The sequence below is a fragment of the Dasypus novemcinctus genome, chromosome 6 (assembly GCF_030445035.2).
Source record: "Dasypus novemcinctus isolate mDasNov1 chromosome 6, mDasNov1.1.hap2, whole genome shotgun sequence".
Taxonomy (NCBI): domain Eukaryota; kingdom Metazoa; phylum Chordata; class Mammalia; order Cingulata; family Dasypodidae; genus Dasypus; species Dasypus novemcinctus.
In genome coordinates, this window is record NC_080678.1 from 42953200 (window position 1) to 42975511 (window position 22312).

The window sequence follows — 22312 nt, forward strand, 5'->3', positions numbered from 1 at the left end:
ATTATACCTTTATTTAAAGAATATTGGGATTGTTTAGACATTTAAGCTGGCTCTACTTGATTTCTTGAACTTTTAACCCCCCCCTCCCCTTTTTTATCCTGTGTATTTTACTTTCCTTCCTAATAGAACTGGTTGAAGGTAGACAACTGCCACATTGAAGTTAATAAAGCAGACAGGAACCTCCTTTAAAGAGGTTATTGGAGTAAAGTTTGGTCAAAGCTGAGAGGAAAAAAGAAAGTATGGCACTTGTTTGGGCCCTAATCCACTGTGCGCTCACACCCCGTGAGCGTGCACTAGGCCATTCTCTGCCCAAGTAGCTCCAAGCTTGGGTGGGTGCTGCCCCTGCACAATTGTAACCCAGAGAGCCCAAGGATGAGAAAATTTAAAATCTGCATTATTATAAAGAGCTGGAGAGTTGGTCTAATACTTGGATCACACACTAGACCTGGAATAGGAATCTCTAGGAAGAGGAAAGCTTGAGCTTACAACAAGCTAACAATTCACCCTTTTAAAATTCTCTGTGCAAAAGATTTGCTGTAAGATTGATCTCATCTGTCCTCACTCCTGCTCTGGGATACTGCTCTAGTCTATCCATTTAGCCATCTCAGCAAACTTTCTGGCATTGGCAAGCGGTGCCTCCTCTGTCTCCTGGACTCCCTGAACTTCCTGCTGCGCCCTGCCCTTAGAAGGAGTAGAGGCAGAGGAGGAAGTGGTACATGAAGATAAGCGCTCTCGGCCCCTAAAGTACACCCAGCTCACACCTGTTCTGCGAGGCCCTGCCCTGGGCTTGAAAGTCCTCGGCGGTGAGCAGAGGCCCTTCAGGAGCTTGCCTGGCTTCCACACTTCTTGAGGAGAAAGTTGATGTGGGCACCCAAATATCTTAACTCTGCTCGTTAGAAAAAGGAGTTGCTTCCTGCTCTCACAAAACCTTTGGGGACTAAAGACAAACCCCTGGGCAGGACTAACTAAGCAAGTAAGGATATCAGGTCAATGCTTTTCTGGACAAAGGAATCTATCTTTCTGAAGTGGTGGGACCTAAACCCACTGATGCGTTTTCCAAATCACAAACTCAGGTGCCTGATGGCCCTCCTGGAATGAACTCTGTTACTTTCTGTGTCCTTGCTGTCAGCTGTGGACCCCCCCTCCCCCATCACCCATCATTTTTGAAGGGATCCCAGAGACAGTGGGGACTAGTGGTTGAGAGCTTGGACTCGAACCTGGCTTCAAATCCTAGCTCCTGCCACTTACCAGCTGTGTGACATGGACATGTTACTTCACTTCTCTGTTCTTCAATTTCTGCTGGGAGTGATAATAGTGTTTACTTCATGGGTTTTGTGAGGATTGAATGAGCTCAAAAGATGGAAGCACTTAGAACTGTGCCTGATGCATGGGATAACCTATTATTACAATCATGATAGATATAATCCCACTCTTCAGACAAGGGAAGTGATTCAGAGAGGTTGGTTGACTTTTTTTTTTAACAATTGACACCTTTTTAAAAAAAAGATTTATTTATTTATTTATTTCCCCTCCCCCCCCCCCCGGTTGTGTGTTCTCTGTGTCTATTTGCTGCGTGTTCTTCTTTGTCTGCTTCTGTTGTTGTCAGCAGCAAGGGAATTTGTGTCTCTTTTTGTTGTGTCATCTTGTTGTGTCAGTTCTCTGTGTGTGTGGCACCATTCCTGGGCAGGCTGCACTTTCTTTCGTGCTGGGTGGCTCTCCTTACAGGGCGCACTCCTTGTGTGTGGGGCTCCCCTACACGGGGGCATCCCTGCGTGGCATGGCACTCCTTGTGCGCATCAGCACTGTGCATGAGCCAGCTCCACACGGGTCAAGGAGGCCCGGGGTTTGAACCGCGGACCTTCCATGTGGCAGACGGACGCCCTAACCACTGGGCCAAGTCCACCGCCTTGGTTGACTTTAAAAGTTGCTAAGTGGCAGAGCCAGGGCCCAAATCTTCCTCTAACTGTGCATTCTGCCCATGACCTGATGGACTTCTCTGCCCTTTCTCCGCATTTCTCCATCTTCTCCTGTCACCCAGGGTAGCCATGCGGGATTCTGTGAAGTTTCAATGGTGAGTCAGGCAGGGGTCCTACTCTCTGAGAGTTCAGGCTTCCTGCTCTCCCCTTCCTTCCCACAGCCTCTGTGCTCAGATAAGGGAGGCAGGGGCAGAGGGAGTGGCTGAGCAGCTCAGTTAGGAGGCAGCCTGGTGTCTTGAAGCTCATCCCTCTTTCCTCTAATTCCAGACTTGGAGATCACGGTTCCAATCCGGCACTCACAGCCCTTGCCTGGGAAAGTGGAGTTTGGAGTCTATGAAAGTGGCCCCAGGAAAAGCGTCTTTCCTCCAAGGACGGAGCTAAAACGAGGAGACTGGAAAACAGACAGTACCTCCAGCACAGCAAGTAAGCAGGATGACCAGGGGTGCCTTCACAGCTGCACTCCAGCTGGTGCTTTTGGGCTTTTGGAAACATTCTCTATGAGTCCAAGAGATCTCAGTTGGAGATGATTTGGGTGTGAGAGGTGTAAGAAACGAGATCCTTTACACAGATACCCTCTGAAACCAGATTGCATGACAAATATTACTCTACTTTTTTCATGAATAGCAAAATCTAGTAACTGTCACAGCTAGCATTTCTTGAGCATTTACTATACATTAAGCCTTTCCCACAGATGATCTAATTTAACCCTCACAATACTTTGATGAGATAGGTACTATTACCTCTATTTACAGATGAGGAAACCGAGGCTTAGAGTGCCTTGCCTGAGGTTACATAGCTAATAAGCAGTGGAGCAGGGACTTGAACTCCAGCAGGTTGGATCCAGAACCAAGACTCTTTTCCACTCTTCATGTTGCCTCCCCAACTGCAGTTTGGGGAAGGAATGAGTACGAAGTCAGAATCAGAAAACAATGATCTCATATTTGAGAATCCCAACGTCACAGATGAGTTGAGGACCTAATTAGGAAATGTCTCCCGTTTGACTCGAAAGCTTGACTAGGAATCTGATCATAACAGATAACACATGCTGACCTGCAGACAGGAACTGTGGGCTTTGTTAGAGGATCCGGGCCATGTGAGCTGATATCGATACATTGGCTTTACAAGCCTAGTTGGTTGAGCTCCCCTTCTTTCATACATTTTGGTGTCATGAAAACAGCAAGGAAGCAATAAAAGAGCAAGAAAGAAACTGAATTTTAGGACTCACATCTCCTTAAATGTCAGGCAGAGGACCCCAAAATGAATGTTGGAGCAGGAAGGTCACCTGACCTGGGGGTTATTAATCTTTTCTGCATCCCAAAACCCTTTGAAACTCTAATGTGCTCTGAATTTGCTTCCCAAAAAAGACATATGCTTACATGCATGCACAAACCCACACACCTAATTTTGCCCACCCATGGACTTAGGGCAAGAGCCTCTGAGCTAGCCTCCTTCCCTATTTTATAGATGAGGTATTTACAACCCAGAGAGAGAGTTTTGCCAAGGCCACACAGCCAGTGACCGGCAAAGGGGGAGTAGACTCCAACTCTCTTTTCTTTCAGGTCAGCACTCCTGCCACTATATTTGTCCACATAGATGCAAAGAGTATCACAAGGCCACATGAGAAGTCTAGATTGGACTGAGTAGAAAACCTACTCTTACATATGAGTGTGATTATGTAAAACCTAAAGTCCCTGTGAGGCAATTTAGATAATTTGGACAAGTCTAGAAGTAGGAGAGATTTTCCCAGTGATTGCAAGTGGCAGAGGAAGCAAGAGGCATGTGGCCCTTCTCTCAGACATGCATGATGGGGTGGGAGTGAGTGGGGAAGAAATGGTATAGACCTCCCATGGTGATGGCAGAGCATTCCGGAGGGGACAACTATAAATGTTACTAGACAAATGCCAAGCACTCATTCCAGGCTCAGATGAATGGAAAAGTTTTACATGTATGTTTTACTTTGAGATACTGTGTGGTGACTTATTGCCCAGCTCATCAAGTTAGAAAAGTTATGATACAGGACATTATATATCCTGCCATAACCTACAGAATGGAGTGAGAAAGAGTGTAAACTACAATATAGACTATAATCCATGCTGTGTGGAAATGCTCTAAAATGTGTTCATCAATTGCAATGAATGTACCACACTAATGAAAGAAGTTGTTAATGTGTGAAAAGTGGGAGGCATGGGAGTGGGGCATGTGGGAATCACCTATATTTTTTAATGTGACATTTTATATAATCTATGTATCTTTTAAAAATAAATAAATAATATATTTTTTAAAAAGAGAAAATGTTATTAAATGATGGATCAATGAATTTCATTCTACTTTTTAGCCATAGACTACATCCAGTCCCTGTTATATAGTTTCACTTATTTATTGCTGTCTAACAAACCATCCCAAAACCATCCCAAATGGCTTGAAACATAAGCCATTTATTTACGCCTGATTCTGCAATTTGGCAGGACTCAGCAGGGATGGCTCATCTCTGCTCTGTGTAGCATCAGCTGGGTGTATTCAGGTGTAAGCTTAGCCTGACTTGGCACATCCAAGATAGTTTCTTGTTCTCTGGGCCTCTTAAATGGCCTCTTATCATTCAATAGCCTTACTTACATGGCAGTGGGATAACAAAAGGGAATATTCCAGGAGGATAAGCCTTGGCTTGTGTCATGCTTGCTAATGTCATATTGACCAAAGCAAGTCACATGGCTAGGCCCAGTGAAGGGTAGGGAACAATTAAAGGTGTGGATCCTGGGAGATGAGATTCATGGGGAGTCACTAATGGATAGTCTGCCATCTTGAAATTGATGATGATGATACAGATGATAGGTGATACCCTTAATCAAATACTTAGTGTTGGCCCCATGCCAGGCATGCTACCCATGTGATCTGATTCGTTCTAAACAACACTGCGTGAGTTTCTAGATAAGGAAATGGAGGCTTCGAGAGGTTAACCTGCTTGCCCGGGTCACTTGGCAAATAAGCTAGGGATCTGGGATTCACATCCATGTCTTTCTGTGCTCTTAACCATGGGGGCCATGCTTTCCAAATAGAAACAGTTCCCAGGCAAAGAGGGAGGATGAAGATAGCCCAGCTCTGATCCACCATCTGCCTCCTCCCATCCACCTAGATTTATACCCAAAAAAACAGCAGTAGTTTTTATTATGGTTCAGTTGTCATTTCTTGGGAACCATAGAAAAACATTTGCAAGTTAAGTCTGGTTACAATGAAAATTTTAAGTCCCAGACTACTAGGGTTGTGTTTAAGAGAATAAAACTTCCATTATAGAAAGAATTTTGACCTTCTAGGGTATGTGGCTTAAGTTTCTTAAGGGTCATATTATATTTGGTCATTTCTTCCCTCATTCATTCATTCACCAAATATTGAGGACTTGAAGACACTTTTGTGCAAATTGTGCTAGACTAAGTGCTGGGAGCAAAAGATGAAAAAGAATTGGAGCTGTCCTAAGGGGGCTTATAATAGAGGAGGGGGCAAATTAGATGCCTGATCATTCTTCCTGGTTGACAGAAGCCTGGCAAGAGTGAAGATTATGGGAGCCAGGGCCAGAGTCTCTTACCAACCAGGCAGCCAGAGGGATGTGGGCAAGCAAGTCATCATCCTGGAGAGGGGAGAGGGCCAGGGCAGGTGAACTAGGGAAGCCAAAGTTTGGAGCCAAACATTGGAGGTTCAAGATTTAAGAGTGCCAAGGGTACAAATTTCTGGAGCTGTGCCTGTGCCTGTGACAGCTTTTTACTTCCTCCTGGAACCCATCAATGGGAGGGGTTACTTGCATTGGGGGAATCTTGGAACATTTTGGTAGCATTTGTCCTGAGCCTTGAAGACAGTTTTCAGACTTGTGGGTAAGGATGGCATAGGAGGAGTGGAGAGAAAAGACGTTCTGGCCAAGTGAATACATCGTGTTTAGGTAACAGTAAATAGAAAGGATCAGGGTTGCCATGCTTCTTTATACACTAACTCCGTACCCCCTGGTTTATAGATCTACTTTGAAACATTATTTTAAATGTAAAAATCTGCCTCCAAGAAAATAATCCAAAATTAAAATCGTAATCCACTCAGTTCAAGCTACTACTAAATTAATTAGGTCAAATTTGACACCATAATCAAGTCAAAACTAAGAACTTTTTATAGTTTCTGTATACTGATAAACTAATTTAATGAGGAGCTACTTTTGGTGGAAATTCAGCAAACCTAAGATTTGTCAATACTGTTAGTGACAATATTGATAAGTTAAAGTAAAAATCTTCTTGTTTCAGTTGATCAACTTTTATTTTTCCTTCCTCATTGCTAGATCACCATGTGGTCGAGCTAGTTCTAAAACCATGCTGTCCAATACAACAGCACTAGCCACATGTGGCTGTTTAAATTTAGGTTAATTAAAATAAAATAAAATTTTAAACTCATTTCCTCAGTGACACTAACCACATTTCACTCTAGCTACCATATTGGATAGCACAGAATAGAACATTTCCAGAAAGTTCTACCAGATGGTACGTAGGTGATAAATTCCCAACTGGTACGTAGGTGATAAATTCCCAACTCAAAAGACTTGAGCACCTATATTCACATAGTCACATTCATACCATGAGCTTAAGTTATACTTTTGAATTGGTACTTTGTATTTTGTTTTTGTTTCAAACTGTCTGGCCCCTTCTATCACATGCATAATACATGTACATTCTTGCTGTAATTCCTAAATGAGGCAGAGAACTAAAGCATGAAATTTGTTTGCAGATTTTAGAAATACCACCAAACAACTGAGAATCAAAGCCACTCTGCTTCCTTGTCTGTCAGACTGGAGCCCAGATATCAAATAGGGTTTTCATAGGGATTAAATTCAAGGATGTTTTTAAAGCACTTAACTTGTGGTAAGCTCTCAGTAATGGTAGTTATAAAATGGTAATAAAAATGGAAGCATCTCATTTTATGCTGAAAGAAAAACTGAACTCTAATAAAATGGTGTAAGATGGCAATCGCATGCCCACAGCTTATGTATTGTTCCTATCCGTCAAATTAAGTCAGTGCAAGAGTTCTGCATTTTATCTTCGCCTGAAACAATCCAGAGTCTGGCTTATTCTGTTTCTACCCACCAGGCAGCGCCAGTAACCGATCCAGCACACGGAGCCTCCTCAGTGTAAGCAGCGGGATGGAAGGGGACAACGAGGTGAGAGCTGGGGGGCCCCTCCCCACTATCTCGTCATACTCAGAGGTTGTTTCATTGCAAGAAAGAAAAATTCACTCAAGTGAGTTAAGCCAAAGAGGCTTCTGTGGGAAGGAGCTGGGCGAGCGTCAGGGGATCCAGGGGCAGGATCACATTGCTGGAGATCAGAAACTGCCAGGCCAGTGGTCCCAGTGTGTCCCGGAGCCTATACCCTTCCAGTCTCTGCTGCTCTGCGCATGTCTGCTTTCTTCTCTCCGTGCACGCTGGCTTTTCCTGCTTCTTCCCGTACAGAGAGGCACACGGGTCCCTGGGGACCACAGAGCCTCCCAGCAGAGTGTGACTGCTGCCTCAGCCTGGGGCCCCATTGCAAGCTGGCCTGGTTTGGGTTAGGGTATCTATTGACGGTGATTCAGGGAGCGGCAGCTGGGTCGAGCAGGAGGGGTCGGAAGGGCCACTTCCAACCCAGCACACTCTCTGAGGCCGTTCTAGGGTGGGTAACCCTTTCCTGCACAGTTTGTCTTGCCTTATGACAGGGGATCCCTCCCAGTTCTATTTTCTCAGAAAAAAACTTTTGTTAAAAAATAGAATTTCCCCGCTCTACCTGGTTATGTGGAGCACTGCTTCTCAAACTTTAATATGCGTAAGAATTAGCTGAGGATCTAGTTACAAGGACAGGTTCCGATTCAACAAGTCTGAGGAAGAGCCTGAGACTCTGCATTTCCAACAAGCTCCCAGATGCTGTTGATGTTGTTGGACCAGATGCTAGACTACAGACCACACTTTGAGTCGCAAGTACCTGGAGGTCAGGCGGTTAATGATCATTTGGGCCCAGTTGTCTTCCTCAGTGATGTTAAGAGGAAAGCAAAAGCTTGCCAGGGTGTTGCTGTGCTCATAGTCAACTTATGAACAACTTTCAGCCAAAGCCTGAGGAGGACTGAGGGGCTTTGGGGATACTGGTATCTACTGTGCTGGTTGCTTAATGGCATTTTTTTTTTAAGATTTGTTTTTTTAATTTATTACTCTCCCCTCCCTCCTGCCCCCATTTGTCTGCTCTCTGTGTCCATTTGCTGTGTGTTCTTCTGTGTCTGCTTCTCTTCTTGTCAGTGGCCCAGGAATTTGTGCCTCTTTTTGTTGCATCATCTTGCTGCATCAGCTCTCCTCTCTGCGTGTGCGGCACCATTCCTGGGCAGGCTGGACATTCTTTTGCACTGGGCGGCTCTCCTTACGGGCGCACTCCTTGTGCGTGGGACTCCCCTATGTGGGGGACACCCCTGCGTGGCAGGGCACTCCTTGGCGCGCATCAGCACTGTGCATGGGCCAGCTCCACACGGGTCAAGGAGGCCCGGGGTTTGAGCCGCGGACCTCCCATGTGGTAGGCGGATGCTCTATCCGTTGAGCGAAGTCTGCTTCCCTTAATGGCATTTTTATCTTTCTTTCTCATCTCGTTTGCTGTAGGATAATGAAGTCCCTGAGGTTGGCAGAAGTCGTAGTCCAGGCCCCCAGCAAGTGGACGGAACACCCACCATGCCCCTTGAAAGGCCCCCCAGGGTGCCTCCACGAGCTGCTTCACAGAGGTAATACTGAAGCTGATATGAAATTTTTCCTTACTGTCTGAAAAAGAGTAGTGGGAAAATAGGATTTAGGGACATCTAAGTTAACTTAACTGTGGGCAGGGCTAAATGAAATGCTCACTTTTGATACATTCCAAAGCGAATTTTTTATTTAAGTGGTGAGTCATTTAGTTACAAATATTTAAATAGCAAATGCAATAGTTCATAAACGAAATATATTGATATTCATCAGCTTTTTGAATAGTTTGATCTGTTTGGCTAGCATTCACCACACTGATATGCTTATAGGGGGAACAGGAGATAAGAAGGCATTAGAAAAGAAAATAAAGGTGAGAGGCAGCATGGTATGGTGGAGAGCTTGTCTCTAGAGCCATACCATCTAGAGTCAAGTCTCCAGTAGCCACTATGAACTCGGATGAATTATTTACCTTTCATGTGCCTCAATTTCCTTATCTATAAAAATGGGGGTAAAAATAGAACTTCCTCACAGAGTTATAAAAATTAAGTTCCTGGCCTAGAGTAAGAGCTCGATATAAGTGATTTTTATACTGGAGAGGAGTAAACATATGGAGATTTGGAGATGAACATTAGATAACAGAGTTCAACCAATTAAGTGGACTCTGATGTATGTCTTTGTTATATGGTCCTGGCGCCTGCTGGTAGGAAACTTTTTAAGGTCTTGTGGGGAAAAAAATGGTCAAAGCTACCTTGTGTGTCTGCCAATGGAGAAAGGAGCCCTTGGGAATAAAAGCCCCTGTTTTAGGAGTTTAATTCTTTGATGTTTAAAATATAATCTGTGGATGAAAAGGATAAGAAATGGGGAAGAACTTATTTTCAACCCAAAGAAATGGGGAAGAACTTCGCATTTTGAAACTTTAACTCAAATGAATCTCATCTGTGGGATTTTTGAGACAGTGAAACAAGGAGGCATTTCTTTTGGTTTTTTGGAAAAAGAAGCTGACTCTGTGAGAATTTGTTGCATTTCTCTTTTTGCTCTTTACTGCTTTTTGGCATCAGTCATGTATTGACACCTGCTACACAAACATCCAAAGTTCCAACAGCAGACATGTCTCCTTTGTGTTGACCTGATGTCACATATTAAATTATTACTCTGAGAATGAACCTTAGGAATAATCTATTCTAATACCCTAAATTGACATAATATTCTGTCACTTGGGAATTATGGGAGAGGAGGGTTTATGGAGAGGGATTGTGGTAATAAATACTAATGTTTGTGGAGAGCTTCCTATGTGCTAGGTGTTATGTCAAACACTCTAAGTGCATTATGTCTTTTAATTCTTTCCACAACTCTAAGAGGAAGATATTTAATATTATCCCATTTTGCAGATGGAGGAACTGGGTCTTGAGGTTCAGTTGAGACTTACTCTGTGTGGCAAACTCAGGTCTGCCTGACACCAAGACCCAGAATCTTAATCATTATGTGACACTTGTTGAAGATAGTCTAAATGTCATGGAAGGAGCAAAGATCCAGGACGTTTGTACTATTGAAAGTTGAAGACTGTGGAAGCAGTTGTCTAATTGTATCAAAATGAAAGAGTTCACAAAGTTGAAACTATAGCTACAAAGATTTTGTGGGATTTTGTCAGTGGAAGAGAAGATAAAACAACCTGGGATATGGACTCCAGAAATTAAAGAATAGAAACGGGTGTAAAAAGAGATGGCACATTATTTGGAGAGTCTGGACAAAGTGGAGAGAGAACAAGATGAAAACACTTTTTGCTAAAAAAACAGTGCTTGCAAAGAAATCTATGATTGATAGAACTTGGGGTTTGTGTGCATTTTTGGCATGAGGATTTGCTAATATGCAATTATTTTACTAAGTACACATGCAGATTTCACAATAGAATGATATCTTTGAGCAGGGAATAAAAATGGGCCTCTCTCCTGAATGACTTAGATGCTTGACCCTCTTATAGACAAGAGGGGAGGCTGACCTTGTTGGTCTCTTCTCCTCTTCAAGCTCTAGGAATCGGTAACTCTTCCTGCCTATGTTGTCCTGAAACTCCCCCTCCTGCCCCTGATCAAGGAGCACTGGAGGGTGCAACCTCTATCCCCCTGCTCAGTCCATCCCAGTCACTAACAATCTATGCACTTTTTTTAAAAATGGGAACTGCTTACCTTGCAGTTCACAAGGACACACTATGTTTGGAGTCTATTATTTTTCTCCCCACCCTCTTGTTTGCATTTGCTGTGTCTGTTCATTGTGTGCTCATCTTCCTTTTAGGAAGTACCGGGAACCAAACTGGGACCTCCTGTGTGGGAGGGAGGTGCCTAATTGCTTGAACCACCTCTGCTCCCTGCTTTGTTGTGCTCTTATTATGTTTTCCTCCCTGTGTCTCTTGTTGCATCAGCTCTCTGTGCCAGCCTGTTGTGTCAGCTTGCTGTCTTGCTCATCTTTTGTTTTTTGTTTTTCTTAGGGGGGTAGTGGCTGTGTTCCAATAAAATTTGTTGCTCATCTTCTTTAGGAGGCACTGGGAACTGAACCTGGGACCTTGCATGTGGTAGGCAGGAGCTCAGTCACTCGAGCCACATCTGCTTCCTGTTTAGAGCCTTTTATTTTTATTTTTGAGGTACCAGGGCTGGGGATTGAATCCAGGACCTCATATTTGGGAAGCCAATGCTCAACCACTGATCTACACTGGCTCCCCTGAACTTCTTTTTAAGTCATAGCCTGGATATCAACTAAACAACACAGTTCTGGAGGCCTCTTGCAGTGTTAGAAAGTTACCCCTTAGTTGATGAGTTCTAAAGATATCTATGGGGACTACAAGAGCAGCTGAAGTGGTCAAAATGTGGGGACACTTGGGAGTCTTGGGAAAGAAGCTGTTAACTAACAAATAAGGAAATTTAAATATATTTTTAATGATGTATATGACCATACAAGAGCATGTCAGCTAAATAACAGTCCTGTTTTAAAAGAATGCTAACCAGTACCAGAATTGCTGAATTATTGAACAAAACTCATTGTCAGTGAAACCTCACCCTCATCAGGGAGGAGAGAGCAGCCAGAGCCCAGAAATTTCTGGACAATGGAGTCTCCAGTTCCAGATTCTCAGGTCCTAGAGTGTCTGTCTCTCCACAGACCTCTTCCTGGTTATGATTTAATATCCTTTTACCTCCCATGGTCTTAGTACATCTATAATTACAAATCCATTTCTCTGAGGTGGGGCTTCCAATCTTTAGCAGGTGTTTTTCATCAAAATAAAAATATGGAGCTGGTATGCTTTTAGGCCAACCCCAACTACTGAGTAGGGTAGCAGAGAGGAAAAGGGCCAGGAAGGAATTGACATCATTTTTGTAGTCCTTGTGGTAGAAGATAAAATGTAAGGCTGAGATCTTATGGTGATGAAAGACATAATACCAAAATTTAATTCTTTTAATATTAAAATTATTTTTAAATTTTATTTTTATTTTTTTATTATTTCAAATCGTTTTAATTTTTGTATTTTATTCGTCATTTTTAAAACTATCATTATTATTTCATTTTCTTATTGATTTTATTCAGTTATTTTGTTGGTGTCACTTTTTTTTTATCCTTCTTCCCCCCAATGTGGCTTGCTTGCTGTCTGCTCTCTGTGTCCATGCTCTGTACATTCTTCTGTGTGTCTATATTTAGTTTTATTTACTCCTGCCCCCCCACCAAGCTTGCTTGTTGTTTTGCTGTGTCCATTCGCTGCACACTCTCCTGTGTTTTTACTTGTCTCCCTTTTTGTTGCATTACCTTGCTGAATCGGCTCTCTGTGGCACTTGCAGGCTGGCAGTACTCCACAGTGCTTGCTGGCTGGTAGCTCTCCACGGCATGCAGGCAAGCCTGCCTTCACAAGGAGGCCCCGGGACACGAACCCAGGGCCTCCCATATGGTGGATGGGAGCCCAACTGATTGAGCCACAGTTGCTTCCTTGTTGGCTTCACTTTTGAAGAAGTTGTAACACAGAGAGTTACAACTGTGGCAAGGGAGGATCATTGGTGTGGGTGTCAGTGATGGGGGATTCATGGGAAGAGGTTCACCTACGGCATACCTGTAAAGCATATGAATGAGTTCAAGTGTTGATGGGGCATGTCACAATGGGTGGAGATCCACACAATAACCAAAAGAATATTGAATTCTTATCCTGGGGAGTTCTGCCACATTCTCTAATGGGACAGTAAGAGTCCCCTGAGTACAAGGGCAGTGACTAGTGAAAGAGGATGGACCATTGACAGAATCTTGATACTGATGACTGTCTTAGGAACATTTTCTTTTATCTTTTTTGCTTTTAAAGATTTATTTTATTAATTTCTCTCCCCATCCCTCCCCCCTGCCCCTGTTGTCTGTTCTCTGTGTCTATTTGCTGTGTGTTCTTCTTTTTGTCTGCTTCTGTTGTTGTCAGTGGCATGGGAATCTGTGTTTCTTTTTGTTGTATCATCTTGTTGTGTCAGCTCTCCGTGTGTGCGGCGCCATTCTTGGGCAGGCTGCACTTTCTTTCATGCTGGGCGGCTCTCCTTACAGGGCATACTCCTTGCACGTGGGACTCCCCTATGCAGGCGGCACCCCTGCGTGGCATGGCACTCCTTGTGCGCATCAGCACTGCACATGGGCTAGCTCCACATGGGTCAAGGAGGCCTGGGGTTTGAACTGCGGACCTCCCATGTGGTAGATGGATGCCCTATCCACTGGGCCAAATCCACTTCCCTGAACATTTTCTTTTGAAATTGAAACTTAGCTTAGTATTATAGGTTGCCTAAGAGTTACCTCCTGAGAGCTTCCTTGTTGCTCAAATGTGGCCTGTCTCTAAGCCAAACTCACCATATAGATGCATTACCTTCCCCCTAGCATGGGACATGACTCCCAAGAATGAGCCTCCCTGGCACTAAGCCCCAACTAGCAATGCAACTGGAAAAAGACCTTCACCAAAAGGGGGAAAGTATAAAGACAAATGAGTTTATATGCCTAAGAGACTTCAGAGTGAATTGGGAGATCATTACAGAAGTTATACTTATGCGCATCTCAGGAGGATCTCATTGACTGTCATAGTGAATATTGCCTCAAATAGTGGGGCTCCTGAGGGCTCTTGAGATATCCAGACACTATGGGCAGGGCTGACAGCTCAGGAGTTTGGTGCCCTGCCAGTGGGCCCTACTTTGGAATTTATGTTCCCCAGTGTGACAGAGTTGGACTCAGTTGTGGTTTTCCTACACATGATTCTTCTGCCCCTTCTATTTCAACCTATAGTTAGTACTAGAGTTGATAGGTTTATGTTCAAGAGACTTAAATCTTTGGGCTTTCCATGTGCTAGTTAGGTCCTGAATCTCAACAAAGTTGAAACACCTACTCTCCAGCTCATTGGACTCACCCAGAACAAGTAACAAGGAGATGATAATGGACAATGACCATGCCAAAGAACAGAGAAAGTCCACAACTGCAAGAAAGATAGTCCCATCCATCTCCTCCATGGGATCTAAGCCCCCTCTCAATTAGAGGCAGAGTGGGCATCACCATTCCAGAATCCTCAGGATTGGGGAATGAGTGGTAGAGTAGACTTACTCTTATTCTACTGTAGACTTGTTAATCTAGTAATGGAAGAACTTTTATCATTGGTGTGGAGTCACTGACCACTGGAGATTCTGAGGGGTGGGAAAGGAGAAAAATAGGTTTAATATGGGGGCATTTTCAGGGCATTGAAATTATCCTGAATGACCTTGCAAGAAACTGTGCTATGCACTTTCCAAATGTCATCTCCAAGCCCTCACATAACACTCCAATATAAGTATCATTACCTCTGGCAGGTGAGGAAACAGATTCAGAGAAGTCGACGTTGTCTTTCATATGTGTGGATAAATTTTTGTTTTCTAAGATTTATTTATTTTATTTATTTTCTCCCCTTCCCCCTCGCCCCAGTTGTCTGTTCTCTGTGTTTATTTTGCTGCGTGTTCTTCTTTGTCTGCTTCTGTTGTTGTCAGCGGCATGGGAATCTGTGTTTCTTTTTGTTGCATCATCTTGTTGTGTCAGCTCTCTGTGAGTGCTACCCACCATTCGTGGGTAGGCAGCACTTTCTTTCACACTGGGCGGCTCTCCTTATGGGGCGCACTCCTTGTGCGTGGGGCTCCCCTATGCAGGGGACACCCCTGCGTGGCACAGCACTTTTTGCATGCATCAGCACTGTGCATGGGCCAGTGCCACACAGGTGAAGGAGACCCGGGGTTTGAACCGTGGACCTCCCATGTGATAAACAGACGCCCTAACCACTGGGCCAAGTCTGCTTCCCGGATAAATGTCCTTGCTATATGTTCCCATAAGTTCTGAAATTCTGCTATCAAAACACTGTTATATTTATTAATTTTGGTTATTGTCTGTCTCATCCACTATGTTCTAAGCACCTTGAGGGAGGGATCCATGCCTATCTTACTTTTGATCCCCATACCCAGAACAGTAGTACACATATAGTAGATGTTCATTGAGAGAAAGAAAGGAATGAAGAATAGATGCCTATGCTTGCTCAGGTAATAAGTGGTATCACCTGACTATACATCAGCTTTCTCCTTTAAACCCACAGTGCTGAGGGCAAGCCAAAGAGATGGAAGGAGACCATCCATTTGTCTTCACTAGCTAAGACTTAATTAGTTACTCAGTGACAACAATACAATCTATTCGCAGGGGCCACAACTCCTGAGGTTGTCTGTGGTTATTCTTTTCTATTTCTGCCTCCCTCTATTGTTCCTACTCGTTAGTCATTTCCTTGATCTAGGCAAAATTTCTATCCAAGAGACATTTAGTAAATATTTACGAATTGGTTGATTCAGTCTTCAAGTACATAGCTCCATGGTAACACAGTTCACTTACAGCACTTGACAAAGCTCTTTCTTGACTTTTTGACTTGCTTCCAAGAGACTTAAATATGGTTTTACAACACATATGTGGAAATGCCATCTGAAGTTGTTGAGCCTATCTAAAATTAGAATCACCTAAATCTAGCTGGGGTATCATTTAGAACTGTTCAGAAATCATCCAAAATAACATGGAGGGGAGCACACACAGTGTTGGGATGACTCACAGTTAGCGATACTATGAGGAAGTAGTTGTGAGAAACGGACTTTGGGAATTCTCAATACCTCTCTCAATGGGCCCCTCCCCCCACTATAATGTTTCTGTTGCCCGACTGCATGTTAGAATAACTACTGGTAGGGGAATACCAGCAAAAAGTTCTGATGCTTGATCCTTTTCCTACAGGAATTCTGATGGAATGAGTCTGGGACAGAGCCTAGGAATGTTTTTTTGTCTGTTTGTTTTTGTTTTTTAAAGCTTAATGTGCAGGCAGGATTGTGAACCGCAGATAACATGTATGTTACTTGGAGGTCCACGTAGATGTCTGGTCTCATTAAGTGAGGATTGACTCCTTACATATTATACCAAGTTTGCAACAAATTGTGGATGCTTAAGAACGATTTTATCAAATTGATTTTAAAATAGAGTTGCTTTTTCTTTCATTTCAGGCCTCCAACCAGGGAGACTTTCCATCCTCCTCCACCTGTTCCACCCAGAGGTCGCTGATTCCTCTTCCTGGAACGTGCCTAATCCAGGACTTTGTGACTCATGATTTTCAGCCCATTAACGATGTCTCCGTGTTGAGTTTAATGACATGACTGCTGTCCTTAAGACTCACTCTCATTGCTGATATTGCTGCAGCCCTGCTGGTTTGGGCTTCCTCGAAGAAGACATGATTAAGGCATGAAGAAGCATAAAACTCAGGACTTTATTCACTATCACCAAGTATCTTGATCCATATGCTTGTCAAAAGGATGAAGATATATTGGAATACTTACCTCTAATTTGGCATGTCAGAAGCCTAAAATAATTGATCAGGATGTACTTTACAAGTGATTTTACTGAAATGCAATTATATTACACCTCACATATTTGCTAGTCCTAGCCTAATTTCTAGAAGTGGTTACAATGTAAGACTTACAGTAGTCAGTAAGTAGATAAGGGCCTTAACTTTTAAATAATTCTTTAACTTTTTGTGGATTCAGGTGGTTGTTTAAATGTCAGTGCTGGACAAATACCACAGATGGGAAAAGACATTAGAGAAGGATTGGTTTTAACCCCTCTTACATCGAGGTCAAGCATGAGGTCCACAGTAGTCTGCAGCCAAGAGTACTCACTTTCCATCTCTCCCTCCAGAAATGGCCACATGTAGAAAGTCATTCAGTGACTATTGGCCTTCCAGAGCTTCCTTCTTCAATATCTCTAAGGCAAGAGACTATGAAGTATTGTTTATTCAATTTGGGCATTAATACCTCAGTATGCTTCCAAAACACTGATGTTTTCAAGGAACATCTTAAAAGGTTGGGAACCAGAAGCCGGGGATGCCAGGGACTCCATTTACTGCTCTGTAGTCTTTATAGATCTTAGTTCTGGCCATAAGGAGAGAAGATCCTTGACTCTTTCTCTGCTGTAGGATCAAAAGAGGAAAAATGAATCCTAAAATAGAAATAGTTCTTTATTTCCTTATATACTTATTACTGTCACCAGGCTTGAAAAATCTGTGCAGAGACTGTAGAGCCTTAAATATGTCATTAATATTGAAAATATGGCACATAAATCTACCTTCAAAGAACAGGTCCTTAATTTAATGCTTAAACGTATAGTAAAGATAGTATCAGACCTATTTCTTTAAATAGTACCAGAAATCTGGTTGTCTCTTTTGAGCTTAAAAAAACATTCTTCATTCCACACAGATATGTAAAAGCCACACTACTAATGTACTATTTATGTACAGTTTCAATGGGCCTTTTTTAATTCATTAAATATTCTCTCTCAATCTCATTCCTCACTACAGCAAACAAGGACTATTCTGAGTTAACAGCCTCTGGGATCCTGGCTTTTTTTCCTGCCATAAAATACACTATTGGCCATGTCCATCTTGAGAGTGTTTTTACATATGATCTTGCATAATGACTGGCACAGATTTGCCATTCTGCAAGTGTTTCCTCACTGATCCCTGTACTCTCCTTGTCAGTTATTTGGAAGAAATAGGGGAATGTGAGATAAAAAGAGAACAAGAAATTGTAATATTGGTGTGATTGTCTGTCTGTTATTTACAGACAGTTTCCTTCTTAAGCACATTTGATTTTTGATAAAACCTGAGCTTTTGTACACTCAAGACCTCTAAGGTCCCCTTTGGATGCCAAATTTAGATTCTTTACAGTTTCTAATGACCAAGACTTTAGATCAATAACATGGCCAACCTACTGCCAGCCAATGGTGTTACCATCTCTCTTGGTATAGCATGGTTTGTGCAATATTTGGATTTGTTTTGCATTTTATGCTCATATGAAAATAGGTGGAAAACATGAACATGAAAGTGCTGATGGGAAGCTTGGTCTTGTGAAGATGGTATATGAGTCATGGCTGGAAATGATTAGGCGTGCCAAGTCAAAAGTGGCAGATCTTAAGCCCTCATTGGATGCTCATTGCACATCTTAAGCTGGTGGGTTATATGTTCAACTATAAAGGAAAAGAAGAAAATGAAAGAATTTGGATGAAATCTTGGGCCTGTGTATCAAAGAATGGTGAGGTATAATTTAGTGTAATTTTTTTTATTTTCTAGCAACAGAACCACCCATTATAACATAAATTTACTCAACTTCCATATGTTCAACTTTTGCAGACTTTTTAAAAAAATATTTATTTATTTTATTTATTTCTCTCCCTTCTCCCCCCTCCCCCACCCCAGTTGTCTGTTCTCTGTGTCTCTTTGCTGCGTCTTCTTTGTCTGCTTCTGTTGTCTTCAGCAGCACGGGAATCTGTGTTTCTTTTCGTTGCGTCATCTTGTTGTGTCAGCTCTCCGTGTGTGCGGCACCATTCCTGGGCAGGCTGCACTTTCTTTCGCGCTGGGAAGCTCTCCTTTCGGGGCGCACTTCTTGCGCGGGGGCTCTCCTACGCGAGGGACACCCCTGCGTGGCATGGCACTCCTTGCTCGCATCAGCACTGTGCATGAGCCAGCTCCACATGGGTCGAGGAGGCCCGGGGTTTGAATCGCAGACCTCCCATGTGGTAGACGGACAGCCTAACCACTGGGTCAAGTCCGCCGCCTGCAGACATTTTTAAGAATATATTATGTCACAAAACCATGGCCTTTCAATATAATGAGGATCAGAGACTAAAGTTTTACTGGGTGTCCAAAGAGACTCTTGAAAAGTTTTCTATATTATACTTTGGGAGACAGCTCCGCTGCCACTGTCTTTCCCCAAAATTTAAGCCAGGGTAATAGAAAGTAAAGCTATTGGTCATATTCACTGCCATTGCTTCTACCCCTAATTGTACAAGATAAATTGTCCACCAATTTCTATGCCAGCACTGTTCCTTCAACTTATATTAAAAACTGTGAGGAGATAGACAAAGTCTGAAGACTGAGAATCTATGCACAATCACGTAATTTAACTTGACATATTTAATGGTGAGAATAATCCCTAATGTTTTGCCATAAGTAGGCAAAGTGATAGTATGTAAATGACTTTTAAATAATATTTTTTAAAGGCCAGCTAGGGTTCCTCCCACCCCCACCCCCAAAGTTTTTGCTTGTTATTAAAAAAAGAGAAGGAGCAGATATGGCTCAAGCAATTGAGCACCCACCTACCACATGGGAGATCCTGATGTCTCCTAAAGGAGATGAGCAAGACAACGAGCTGATGCAATGGACTGACATGGCGAACTGACGCAACAAGATGATGCAATGAAATGACACAGTGAGGAAACGCAATGAGAGAGACAGCAAACGGAATGGATGTGGCTCAGGCGAATGGGCACCTCCCTCCCACCTGGAAGGTCCTGGGTTCGGTTTCTGATGTTTCTAAAAAAGATGAGCAGACAGCAAGTGCAAACAACAAGGGGGGGAAGGAATAAATAAGTAAAATAAATCTTTTTAAAAAAAGAGATCCTATTAAGTCCTTATTACCTTAATAACTGGGACTTTTAGATACCTTTTCAATCTGTTCTAGAAAGTAAGTTCTTTAGGAAATAAGTTTGTTTTCTGTGTTTGTCCTTCAAAGAATAGAGTGTGTGGTTTTGCAGCTGGTTGGTTGAGGAATCATTAGAAACAGATTTATTTCTAAGAAAAATAAGTGGTTACTTTGGATACGTCTGAGAGATTCATCTTAGAATGATTATAGCATTAATTCTTGATTTGAGGAGTCTGCTTGTATAAATATTTCCTTTGGCTTGATAAATAAATTGTGTTCTGTTCATTTCCAAATGAGTTATTAAGAATATAAAATGCCCTTCCTCATTCATTCCTGCTGGTCAGGTGCTAGGTTCACCAGGATGGTGAGAGGATGAGAGGAGGTTGAAGTATGTGTTCTGAATGCTGAGGTGCAACTTGGAATTTGTTTTCTCATCAAAACTGCAATACATAGTAGTTGGGGGAAGCTGATGTGGCTCAGGTGACTGGGCTCCCACCTACCACATGGGAAGTCACTGGTTTGGATTCCAGTAGCTCCTAAAGAAGACAGTGAGCTGGCGTGATGGGCAAGCACAGCAAGCTGACACAACAAGAGACACAAAAAGAGAAAATATGAGAGACACAACAATCAGGGAGCAGAGGTTCCTGGTGCCTCCTAAAGAAGACAGCAAGCTGATGTAACAAGATGATGCAACAAGAGACGCGAGGAGGAACAAAGTGAGAGACACGACAGAGCAGGGAGTGGAGGTGGCTCAAACTATTAGGCACCTCCCTCCCATATCAGAGATGCCAGGTTCGGCTCCCAGTGCCTCCTAAAGAAACAAGATGAACAGACACAGCAAGGGAAAAACAACAATGGGGTGGGGAGAAATAAATCTTTTTTAAAAAGTTGGTTCCCAGAATAGACTGCCAAAGCCCACTTGGCCTATAATGTTGGAGAAAATGTCTTAGCTAGCCACTCAGAAAGGGCATGGTGGAGGGAAGAGAACATTGGCTTGGAAGTAGGGAAACCTGGTTTTTATTCTGGTAGGCTACTAACTTGCTTAGTTCACTTAACTTGAGCACACTGAGTCTGAGTTTCATCATCTACAGAATGGAGAGTTTTATATTATAATATTCCAGGTCCCTTCAACTCTAAGGCAAGAGGCAAGGAATCTCTCATTCTGAAGAAGCAGGGAGGCAACTAGAGTTGCCATCTTATTGTCAAGCTTTTTCTGTGGTGGCTGCTGTTCCATGTAAATGACCTTGCTCTCTATCACTATTATATCAGTTAAACACTGTGTGAGAGACAGTGAAATGGGACCCACACGTAGAAATGGCCTTAGTTTCTCTTCAGTCTGAGAACCAAAGGTTTTTATGTTATGGCTTCCTTAAAAAAAGAACTCAGGGAAATCAAAGTTCTTTGATGATCAGAACATTTCTGCTAGAACAGAAAGGGTAGAGGTGGAAGGTGGCAAACACCAATGCAGGACTTCCCGAAGTAAGTAACCGGCAGGAGAAATGTGACAAAGAAGAAGAAATAGAACTTCAAAGAAAAGGAAGCTGAGAATGGAAAGAAGAGGATATGCTGTCATAGATAGATCAATAATTTTGATGGTCATGTTTATAGAGAATATGAATGCAAGATTGAAACTGTGGTTTTTTGGAGTATTTGCTAGTGATCGGCTCTATAACCAATTGAGTCGTATTGGCACTATCATAAAAAGTAGGCTGCACAGCCCTTGAGGGTGAACTCTCCTTTCACGGGCACCTACCCCCCCCTTTTTGGTGTCAGGGAATGAAGTCATTAACCCGGATTCAGAAAATAGTGAAATAAGACAGATCAACGTGTTTCACTCCATTTGGCAGAACGGCCCTAATTTTCTCTTTAATTTGAGAAGTTGTGAGTTTACAAAACAATCACACGCACTGAACAGAATTCCCATACATCACCTCAGCCCTAATTTTGATAGTACTCCTTATCCTGTTTTGTACCCTTGAAGTCATCAGGTCCCAGGATCTTTGAAACCACACTTCTTTCCCACCAATCAGTTACTTTGTCTTCTATTCATTTTTTCTGTACCTGCTATTATCAGTCTTTTATCATCTAATCCTATTTATTATCAGCATACTCCTAGTACCTACCATAGTTCTGGCTCATAATAGGTGGTCAACAATTAGTTGTTGAATTAATGACCCTAAATCTTCTTCCTTCCATCCATTAGACTTTCCAAGTATTCCATGAAATTAGGTTTTCTCCTTAGCTTGCCCATTGCTCGTTGTCTGTTGAACATTTGGACTGTTGGTCACATTTTCTGCAGTTCTTTTTCCTTCACTGTTATGCCTCTTTTATATTCTGTCTTTTATATTCTGTCTGTTTCCTGGTTATAAGTCTAACCTCCCCCAAATGAATATTTTATACTTTTTCTTGTATCCTCCCCACCCTGAAGCAATTGCCAACCCAGTGCTCCCCACAAAACACCCAGAAGATGCTGCCTGAACTCTGTTGAGGATGGTGATGGATTTTTAAGCAAAAAACCACCCATCCATCTTAATTCAGCACTTGCACTGCTTGCTCTTCAATTGCCCATCATCACTTCATTCAAAAGCAGTGATTATTCATTCAGAGAGCATTTACTGAGCTTCCAC

The 22312-nt window shown here is 42.7% G+C and overlaps 1 protein-coding gene across 1 annotated transcript in view; it reads left to right on the plus strand.

Moving 5' to 3' along the window:
• The window catches only part of PIK3AP1 (phosphoinositide-3-kinase adaptor protein 1), a 122740-nt gene extending 104480 nt beyond the window's left edge, over positions 1–18260 (plus strand). Inside the window, exons 14-17 of the mRNA XM_004456977.4 lie at positions 2244–2399; positions 7088–7158; positions 8611–8729; positions 16218–18260. Of these exons, the coding sequence (XP_004457034.2) occupies positions 2244–2399; positions 7088–7158; positions 8611–8729; positions 16218–16275 (404 nt within the window). The 3' untranslated portion in view covers positions 16276–18260. The remainder of the gene's footprint in view (positions 1–2243; positions 2400–7087; positions 7159–8610; positions 8730–16217) is intronic.
• Positions 18261–22312: the final 4052 nt, after the last annotated feature.